This window comes from Loxodonta africana, chromosome 3, assembly GCF_030014295.1.
Source record: "Loxodonta africana isolate mLoxAfr1 chromosome 3, mLoxAfr1.hap2, whole genome shotgun sequence".
Classification (NCBI taxonomy): Eukaryota; Metazoa; Chordata; class Mammalia; order Proboscidea; family Elephantidae; genus Loxodonta; species Loxodonta africana.
The window spans coordinates 208512221-208523495 of record NC_087344.1 but is presented as its reverse complement, the minus strand read 5'-3'; the positions used below and the strand labels follow the sequence as shown (position 1 = coordinate 208523495).

Sequence of the window (11275 nt, the reverse complement as noted above, 5' to 3'; positions counted from 1 at the left end):
TTAATTGTTAGCTCTGAGACCTTGAAGGAAACCCTGGTGGTGTAGTGGTTAAGAGTTACAGCTGCTAACCAAAAGGTCTGCAGTTCAAATCCACTAGGCGCTCCTTGGAAACTCTATGGGGCAATTCTACTCTGTCTTATAGGGTTGCTATGAGACGGAATCGACTTGAGAGCAATGGGTTTTTCAACAGGAGACCTTGAAGAAATAATTTCTAATCTCAGGGTGTGAATTGCTTAGTTTGCAATTACATGCATTGGACTGATGATCTCCAAGATTCTTCCTGCTCTAGCCTTCACTGACTCTGCCATTTTTGGCATCTTGAATAATCAGGAGAAGAAATTGGCTTTAGTATCTTATTAGAGGAAAAGTGATTTAAAAAAAGAGCATTGGCTGTTAATCTGCATCTATGTCTTCTTGTGTTAGGGGACAATCCTGCTACATAAAGCCCAGCTGGTTATTTCTACTGAAAACCCCTAAGTATTAAGGGGCCCTCTCCTGAAGCAGTTCTCCCCAGGTCCTGCCACAGGTGACCATGGGGAAGAGAGTGGCCATCATTGGAGCTGGTGTCAGTGGCCTGGCCTCCATACGGTGCTGTCTAGAAGAGGGGCTGGAGCACACTTGCTTTGAGAAGAGCAGTGATATTGGAGGCCTGTGGAAGTTCTCGGTGAGTGGCATATCCCTGGGACATCAGTGGGAGGAAGGCAGGTTCCACTGCAAATCAAATCCAATCAATTCAAATTCCAGGTTGTGGAATCAAAATACTTCAGACCTGAAAGGTAAAATTGTACCTACAGCATCACACTAATATCTGACCGCTCAAAACTATTTCCCATTAGGGCTAGTCCTGAAAAGGGCATCGCCAGCTCATTAGACATTGTCACCAGCACACACAGCCCAGCTCTCCAGGCTGTAAAAGGTGCTAACACCAGTAGTTAGCCAAGCCTTGCTATCATTTTCCCATGTAACTAAAGACTATGCCTTATTGCTCTTAAATACCAGGAACATGGTACAAAGTCCTGGACAGGGGTTAGAGGTCCTGAGCTCTAGTTAAGCTCTTATGTTCTCTAGGCAGGTAGATTTTAGGCAAGTCACCTTCTCTTTCTGGACCTCAAATTCTTATTTGTCAAATGCAGAGGTTGAAAATTGGGTGGCCTCTAATGCACCTTCCAATTCTACCAGGCTATTATTTTTTAATTAACTCATATCTATTGGGCAGATGTTATAAATTATAATAATAATGATTATTGTGTGTCTTTGTTTATTGAACGGTCTGTCATCACCTGCTGTTGTTGTTGTTAGGTGCCATCGAGTCAGTTCCAACTCGTAGCAACCCTATGTATAACAGAACAAAACAGTGCACTGTCCTGCACCATGCCCACAATCCTTGTTATGCTTGAGCCCATCGTTGCAGCCACTGTGTCAATCCATCTCGTTGAGGGTCTTCTCCCTTTTCCACTGACCCTGTACACTATCACCTGGTAGAACGAAAACATAGAGAGAAAAGTGATGGTCATTCAGGGTCTTTGTTCTATAAATAATATAATCAGGAAATATTCATTATAAACAGAAATTTTAAAATTCCAAAGGCCAGGTGTTAGGAAGCTTCTAGCCGTTCCATTCTGAACTTCTCAGTCATTCTGACTAGGTGTAGAAGATACATATTTGGTTTGAAGACGCTCTATCCACATCATTCATCTTGTAACCACATTCTGCTCTGCTCTCAGTTGTTGCCTAACTGCAACAACAGGTTGCTCCAACAGAGTGGATCGGTGCTAACTTGGAGCACATTTCTCGTCATCTCATGAGTTTTTTTTTTCCCCCTTTTATTTTTTGACCTGTAACCGCAAAAGTATTGTATGAGATATAAGGTTAATTATTTTTTATTTTGCATTACAGAGTAATCAAGAGTTCACTTTTTTTTTAAGAGTTCAATTTTCTTTATTTACATTTCTGGCTCAGGGAGATGTGACCAGACTAGATTAAATCATGAAATGGCTATTACTTCATTTTTGTTGTTGTGTGCCCTCGAGTCTATGCTGACTCATAGCGATCCTATGGGACAGAGTAGAACTCTCCTATGGGGTTTCCTAGGCTGTAATCTTTATGGGAGGAGATCGCCAGGTCTTTTCTCCCAAGGAACTGCAGGTGGATTTGAGTCGCCGACCTTTCTGTTAACAACTGAAAGCTTAACTATTTTGTGCCACCAGGACTCCTTAGCAACAATTAGTTGCTGTTTGAGAACTTGTTTTGGCAGAGTTCTGTGCTAGATCCTAGGATGACAAATATGTGACATAATCATGCTACATAAATGGTTTCCACCGTATTTGTTAAATCAAGTCATAATATAGGTCCACAATCCCTTGATAGCAAATGAGCAAAAATCCATTTGATAGCAAAACCTGTCCTGAAGTCATGGGGTCACAAAACATGAGCTGACTTGACATGAGACTATTCATACTCTTTATTTGTCCCACTCAGCATCTCACTGCAGACATTTTATTGCACTGGACTACAGGGTGCTGCCCCAGGCCTCACTAGGAATGTTATGAAGCAAAATCCCAATTGTACAAATTCCAAAATACGCCTGGCTCCAAGAGTTTCCGATAAGAGATTATAGAGCTTTACAACAAGGCGCCCTTCTGACTGTCAGCTCAATGGCATGGACAACAAGCGCCTTGAGATTTTAGAGGAGGGTGGACCATTGAAACTTTCACAGGTCAAGGGGAACTTTCTACTGGGCTCACACTTAGTTGAGCCCTGAAGGATGTCCTTAGATGAGGAAAGTGGAAAGGGAGGCAGAACCACTGTGTGGCACACCTCCAGAGAGTGCCATTCCCATCAGTCTTTGAATGGCACCCCATAGGCTTGTGCAGCCACGAGCAGTGTGGCAGTGCCAGGTGGCCTACTGGGGAGGGGTTTCTAGGAAGGAATGATCAGCAATTGAGGAAAGACACAAAGGCAGCAATGAACAGGATGTACCCAAGGGATCGTGAGTTAACCAGTATAGCCAGTTAAGAGAGCTTACTTAGGGAAGGAGTAGACGGCAAATCAATAAGACACAAGATCACCCTCTGGGTTATCCACAAGACAGAATGTCACTTTTCCATAAGGTCATGGTGTACAAACAGAATTCTACTCAAAGACTCAGTGGAGACATGAACGCACATACACCCGTACTTTTTTCTTTTCTAAGAATATTTACTTGGCACAACGTACTATTAGAGAGGGATTTTTGAAACCTATGTTACATAAGCTTTCAACTTGCAAGTCTCTGTTAGGCAAAAGGTGTTGTGAAAGTGAGAAACTCGATAATTCTGAACTTTTCACCGCAGGTTTTTTCTGAGAAATTAAAGTCAAATGGGGCTTAAACACTGGCAAGCTAAATGTTAGCCTGTTTTACATTTCGTATAATCCTACACAGTGCCTCATGTCCTCAAAAGATTTTATTGCTGCTATAATAAGAGATTGGGTAACAAACTGTGTACAATAGGCCTGTATCATTTTGATTACGAAAGGGAAAAAAAGGAAACCAGTGCTGTCTGGACTTTATTTCCACTCATCCATCCACTTATTCATTAAACAAATACACACTGCGTATATAACGTGTAGGGTGCTGTGTGAGGCATAGCTGCACGTAAGTGGTACAGTAGATATCCACATTTTAAAGGCAGAAATAAATATTAGAATAACTCTAATACAGGTGAATATGATCAATCCCTAGAAAAGGACATCACGTTTGGTAGAGGGTCAACAAAAACAAGGGAAACCCTCAATCCCAAGGATTGACACAAAAGCCACAGCAATGGACTCAAATATACCAACTATCGCGAAGATGGCTCAGGACCAGGTAATATTTCATTCTGTTGTACATAAGGTCACCAAGAGCTGGCGTCAGCCCGATGGCAGCTAACGACAACAAAGCGAATATGTGAAACAACCAGGTGTTTAGTGGAGGTAGAAATGAATTGCAGTTTAGTGAGAAGGATCAAGGCCAGGGACGACGTGATAAAGGAGGCGAATTTTGAGCTGGTGTTTCTAAGGTGTTCTAGGTTAAAAACATCACAAAGTTTAGTAAAGCAAAAGGAAAGGTTTTATTCTGCATATATTCAAAGAGGCAAAAGTAGGAAACAGCCAAGCATGCTGCCAGAGCCATGTCTGTCCAAGTCCAAGGGACATTACAGAATCATCAGTACATATTAACGTTACAACTGGGCAAAACCATTGAAACCTTCACCTTTGTACAGATTGACTAAAAACTGTTAAGTCACCGTGATTACACATTTTGAATTGCCTTTCTTAATAACCACTGGTACGGGTTTCAGTAATGCTAATAGAAAAAGATTATGAGTCAAAAGTATGTATTTTGTGCTGTGTGAAATATTCCCTAAAAGATGTTTTCCAAGATTGTCCTAGCTATTGTCTTTATACCTCAGGGCCCACTTGATGTGTCCTTGTGAGTCCAGCTCCAACTGGGTCACATTTTAGGACAGGGAATAATGGCTCCAATATTATCTCCTAAATCAAAGGTGATATTTAGACAAGCAGAAATGAGACTGATAAGCAGAGATGGGATGTAAAAGAAGATCAAGGCAGGCTGCTAGGGTGTGTTAAAAATAATCAAAACTCACTGGAATTTGAACAGGAGTTTCATTCTGAGCTGTTATTCTGTATACATGTAAAAACCCAGTGCCCTCGAGTCGATTCAGGCCATTTTAATTCCAGAAAAGGCAAATGGCTCGAAGAAGAAGCCGGGTACAATGGGTTTACAAAGAGAAGAGGAGGTAGAAATATACACAGTCAACCACTGACTAATCTTAACAGGATTTACTGAACACAGCCTTCCTCTTTTATTGGTATCAGGTTACTTCTGGCTTGGCTGCTAAGAATTTGGCCTTCCACCCACCAGCAGCCAAGAGACTTTTTTGAAATTTAAATTTGGAGGTAATGTTTTGTCCGCTATCCTTTTCTAGCAGGATAAGACAAATTTACATTGCTATAAAATGGTTCCTGATAGGCTTTTGTTGTTTGGGGGAGGTTTTTTAAGGCTAATATTTGGTTTCCTGGATAAGAAAAACCTTAAAATCAAAGTAAGATATCTGTTATTAATTTTCCTGTTCAACAGATGCATGCACAATAGTCTTGAATTAGTCTCTAGCCTTGCCCTTATGTTCTAGTGGGAAAGATGAGAGATGGACACAGTTATAATAAAAGAAAGCGAGTCAGAACGTGGAGCCCTGGTGGCACAGTGGTTAAGAGTTATGGCTGCTGACCAGAAGGTGAGCAGTTTGAATCCATCAGCTGCTCCTTGGAAGCCCTACTGGGGCAGTTCTACTCTGTCCTATAGAGTAGGCAGCGGGTTTGGGCTTGCTTATAACACGCCCACAACTGTTTGATCTCTTGTTCTAGGGCATGTTCCCTCTGCCAGAGGCAAAGTCTGAGCTTAATGTCCTCCTTACTGGCTCAACCCACTCCATGAATTGAAATAATGAAAATGGAGCAACTGCCAGTTGTTATGTAATACAATTGTCTTCCTTTATCTGTAGAACAGCCCAAGCAACTGTAAAGCACGTGTTCTCTCCTCCTGTTATATAACTGGCTGGGGTCAAGGGGCAAAAGAGAGGACAGCCTTTAAAGATGGAAATAATCCAAGGTTTTATCACCTCCTTTTCCCAGAGCAGAGTCTCATATTCTTTAGCCAGCCCCAGCTCGCAGCTCAGCCGCTCCCATCAGTCAATGGGCAGCTGAGAAACTTCCTCTCTACCTCTCCTCAAACACGTACAAAAGGCACCTGCTGTGGGTGAACAGAAAAGGCTCAAATCTGAGAACCTGCCAAGCATGAGCCTTCACTGTTTTTCTGACCTGAGCAGAAATTTCAAAGTGAGGCTAAAAAAAAGGTTAAAACCTTTGAGATCTGCTTCTTATGAGAAATACAGCAACCATGAGTAGAAGAGGATTTATTTTCAACTGGAGAAGCAATGAAGCCTCAAGCAACCCCCAGAGACACAATCCTCTCAATCCACTTGCAAGTCCCAGCACTTTTGTCTCCCTCGTCCAGAGATGACTGAGCAGGGGAAGGAGACAGAGTATTTGAATCCAGTCTGCCATCCATCCTTTCCTCCATTTCACAGGGTTCAGGATATCGGGAAGCAGAGGCTGCCAGCTTTTGAATTTATTTTCAGGGCAGCACACTGTGTGAACTTTTATCCAGTCCTTATAACGGAAAATGTTTATCTACAATTTAGCCTTCAGCTACTTCTCTAAAAAGAAACCACTATTCAATGACAGTGGTGTTACCTGATTAGGGTCCGTGCCCTGGAGCAGCTAAGCCAATGAAACATACTCCCAAATCAGAAAGAGTGAGAAAGTTTATTAATGAGTTGTATACATCACCAGGGACCCAGCAGCAACACAGGCTGTCTCTATGGAGCCCCAAAGAGCAATTTAACGTTAGAGCTTATGTAGACTCTTACAAGGGTTACAAGTGTCTTTGTAGTCCCCTGCCGGATATTTCTTCATTAGGCTAAAGATATTCATATCAGATACCTGGGCTCTGATTTTCCTCTGGAGGTTGTAGGCCACAGGTGGTCAGACATAACAAAAGGTTATTTGCATCAGTTTAAAACAAAGAACAAAGTCAATAACGTTTGGTCAAAACAAAGTCATTAACAGAGGTATGTGAAGGAGGAGGTAGGCAGGGCAAGGTTCATCATGGCGTTAGTTATGTCAAGCTCTCAGTCACGCATTTTGAAAAAGGAGAAAACATGCTGCGGAGTATTGGGGTCACGGTGGCCTTAAAATGAAGTGCCAAGATTTAACACATGTTCTAAGGCCCCTGGTACCTGTGTTTCTTTGGTGAAGAGTGAATACCACTAGCTAAGAAACTCCTCACGTGCAGAATTCACGTACAACAGAGTAGAGGTTCTCAAAGTGTGGTCCTCAGGAACCTACTAAATCGGGAATCTGGGAGTGGGATCTAGGAGGGGCTAACAAGCCTTCCAGGTGATACTGATTACACCAAAGTTGGGAAATCACTTCAATAAAGTGTTCTCTTACTGCTGAAGAAAGAGTTCATTGAACTCTATATAAAACCCATTGTTGTTTAGTTGATTCCAACTCAGCAACCCTATAGGACATGGTGGAACTGTCCCCTGTAAGGTTTCCAAGGCAGACTGCCACATCTTTCTCCCAGGGCGGCTGGTGGGTTTGAACTGCCAAACTTTCTGTTAGCAGCTGAATGCTTAACCACTGTGCTACCAGACAGAAACCCCAGGTTCTTGCTCAGCATGACTTGTATTGGCCGATAAACGAGAGACCGAGGTGGGAAAACAGGAAAGGCACCTTTATTTCGTTGTATAAGAAAAAGGAGTCAGTTGGAGGTGCTGCTGCCAAGACTGCTCACCAAGGGCAGACAAGCAAGTTATTTTTAAAGGGTTTTACAAGTAGGGGCTTCACACAAGTTACATCCGCAACATTCTTAATCATACTACTCGGGTGCAATGGGGTTTACAAAGAACCTCCAAGCAAAAGCAGGATTCAAACGCAGAGCTTGACAGGGAGGAAGCCCAGCAAAGGAAACAGGATTTTTAATACTACGCTGTAGGGGAGGAAGCCAGGCGTGAAAAAAAAAAAAAAAAAAAAACATGCTTTTTAATACTGCACTGTGGGGGCTCTATCTCAACGGTACCACCAGTGCTCCTCCAAACTCTACAAAGCAAATCAAATAGGCTAAAAGTCACAGTCTCCGCTGGGCATTTTTGTTGTGTTTTTTTAACATGAGTATGAGATCAGAATCAGTGCTGGTGATAGAAAAAATAAAGAAAAATTTAAGTGATTATAAAGACAGCTAATTTTAATAAAAGGGGTAAAATCCCTAAGTGACACAAACGGTTTGTGCTCAACTGTTAACATAAAGGATGGCAGTTCAAACTCACCCAGAGGTACTGCAGAAGAAAAGGCCTGGCAATTTACTTTCATTAAGATTACAGTCAATACAGCCAATGACAGCCCTGACAGAGAACACAACAGAGAACCCCTGAGGGAGCAGGAGAACAGTGGGATGCAGACCCCAAATTCTCATAAAAAGACCAGACTTAATGGTCTGACTGAGACTAGAAGGACCCCAGTGGTCATGGTCCCCAGACCTTCTGTTGGCCCAGGACAGGAACCATTCCCAAAGGCAACTCTTTGATCAGGGATTGGACTGAACTATGGGATAGAAAACGATACTGGTGAGGAGTGAGCTTCTCAGATCAAGTAGACACGTGAGACTATGTGGGCAGCTCCTGTCTAGATGGGAGATGGAAGGGCAGAGGGAGTCAGAGGCTGGTTGAATGCACACAAAAATAGAGAGTGGAAAGAAGGAGTGTGCTGTCTCTTTGAGGGGAGAGCAACTAGGAGTATATAGCAAGGTGTGTATAAATTTTTGTATGACAGACTGACATGATTTATAAACTTTCACTTAAAGCACAATTTTAAAAAAAAGATTACAGCCAAGAAAACCTTACGAAGCAGTTATACTCTGTAACACATGCGGTCACTACGAGTCAGGATCGACAGGACGGCAAATAACAACAACACTGGGGGTACTTCGAGTAAGAGGACTAATGTGGAAAGAGCTTTCTAGCTCTGTGTTAGGTGCTGTACTAAGGGCTTTCCATTTTAGAACTTACAGAGAGCTTGTAATTTTTTTTTTTTTTTTAATATTAGAAGTTTTCAGGCAACCAAGAATTGCATATTCATTAAGGGGTCCACCATTTTGGACTTATTTTTAAAGCTTTGTTATTCTTCCTAGGACCAGCCAGAGGAAGGCAGAGCCAGCATTTTCCAGTCTGTGTTCACCAACTCTTCCAAAGAAATGATATGCTTTCCAGATTTCCCTTACTCTGATGACTATCCTAACTACACGCACCACAGCAAGATCCAGGAGCACATAAAGGCATTTGCTCAAAAGAAGAATCTTCTCAGATACATACAGTCTGAGGTAGAGACCTCATAACTGGTGTCATTGGTATCAACGTGTGTATGAGTTAGAGGAGAAGTAAGGATACAGCACCCCGGCAGAAATCAAAGCCAGAAGTTTGGACACCTCACCAATCAAATGTGAGTTCAGATTATATTCAACTACTACTTTTTTTCCCCCCCTGGATTTGTTCTCCACTAGTCTCAGAGGGCTTTTAAAATACCATAGAAAATACTAGAGGCAGCTATACCATCACAGTATACTTCCCAGTCACATGCTGTAATGTTCTAGAAACAATCCCAGATTCTCTACTTCCATGAATTCAGCGCCAACGAGTTGTGGTTCAAGAAAACATGGTATTCATTAAAAGTTCTGCCATTACAAAGACAGTAACAATTTAATTGAATGATTAACATAGTCATAGCCCTCATCTTTCACACACTTAATTTATTAGATTTCCCCTTATAGAGCTGTAAGAATGGCACGGAGGCAGCATCTGACCTCCCCTAACTTCAGGAGGGGAAGAATCATCATCAGCAGCAGTGGCAACAGCCCCAGGCTGATTCTTATGAAACAGAGGTCAGACATACATCCACCCTCCAAACATCCCTCCCAAGGGGCTCCCTACTTTTCTCCTGGGTTCATTTATTCTTTGCAATGGTCACACAGAACTCATAGATCATACCCACAGTTGTGGGGTTTATTAGGGAAGTAACCGGTTACGATTCAAGTTCACAAAGCTGAGGATGCAGTTCTTCCATCAGGACAGCCTTTTCTCAGCCATGCTGCAGTCGTGTCGCTCTCGGGCCCTCAGCTCCCCAAAGAGCCTCTTGAGCCAGCTTGGCCTCTGCCCTTCTTGGATAATTGTTACAAAGCTCTTATAGCTCTACCAGTAAGTACCCAGAGGCACTGCACTCTGCCAGTAAGCCTTCCACCTGAAGGCATCAGCTTTCTCGTTCCACTGGCATGGAAGCTTACAGCCTTTCTCCTGCCAGTCTCCTGGTTCTGCTGTCTCTGCTGCTGCCATTTCTCTGCCACTGCCTCTTGCCATCTTGCCGTCTTCAGTGTTACAGCTTTCTCTTTGTATCCTGGGTCAAGAAGGGTCTCAACACAGGGATCCCAGGTCCAAAGGACACACTTCGCTCCCATCTCTGCTTCTTGGTGGTAGTTAGGTCCCACTCTGCCTGGAATTGGCTCTCTTTTAAGCCCAGCAGGATGCCAAAACTGTCCAATCCACTTATTAGGGTTCCATGCAACTTATTTGCATGGTACCACCCCCACAAATGTGCCATGCTCCTTATTTACATTAAGACCAAGTTATCCAATCCCACTGGTGGGCCACAAGCCATTATTTGCATACTTCCACCCAGCCTTTCCTCCATGTGTATGTCAGTTTGTCATTATGTGGTGGCTTACATGTTGTTGTGATACTAGAAGCTTTGTCACCAGTGTTTCAAACCCCAGCAGGGTCATCTTTGGTAGACAGGTTTCAGCAGAGCTTTCAGACTAACACAGATTAGGAAGAAGGGCCTGGCAGTCTACTTCTGAAAAAAATTGGCCAGTGAAAACATTATGAACAGCAGTGGAACATTGCTAATATAGTATCAGAAGATGAGCCCTTCAGGTTGGAAGGCACCCAAAATATGATTGGGGAAGAGCTGCCTCCTCAAAGTAGAATTGACCTTAATGATGTGGTTGGAGTCAAGCTTTCAGGACCTTCTTTTGTGGATGTGACATGACTCAAAATGAGAAGAAACATCTGCTAATATCCATAAATAATCAGAACATGGAATGTACGAAGTATGAATCTACGGAAATTGAAAATCATCAAAAATGAAATGGAACGCATAAAAATCAATATCCTAAGCCTTAGGGAGCTGAAATGGACTGATATTGGCCATTTTGAATTGGATAATCATATAGTTTCCTATGGAGAGGTTGACAACTTGAAGAGGAATGGCATCACATTCATCGTCAAAAAGAACATTTTAAGATCTATCCCAAAGTACAATGCTGACAGTAATAGGATGATATCAATACGCCTACAAGGAAGACCAGTTAATACAACTATTATTCAAATTTACACACCAACTGCTAAGGCCAAAGATGAAGAAATTGAAGATTTTTACCAATTTCTTCAGTTTGAAATTGATCAAACGTGCAATCAAAACTCACTGATAATTACTGGATTTGGAATGCGAAAGGTGGAAAGAAAGAAGAAGGATTGGTAGTTGGAAAATATGCCCTTGGTGACAGAAATAATACCAGAGATTGCATGAGAAAAATTTGCAAGACCAATGACTTCATTGCAAATAT

At 42.4% G+C, this 11275-nt stretch overlaps 1 protein-coding gene across 1 annotated transcript in view; it reads left to right on the top strand.

Annotated features, from left to right (window-relative positions):
* The first annotated feature begins 532 nt into the window (after window positions 1-532).
* Window positions 533-11275, top strand: part of LOC100660588 (putative dimethylaniline monooxygenase [N-oxide-forming] 6) — a 29095-nt gene continuing 18352 nt past the window's right edge. The window contains exons 1-2 of the mRNA XM_010594964.2: window positions 533-664; window positions 8792-8980. Coding sequence (XP_010593266.1) covers window positions 533-664; window positions 8792-8980 — 321 coding nt within the window. The remainder of the gene's footprint in view (window positions 665-8791; window positions 8981-11275) is intronic.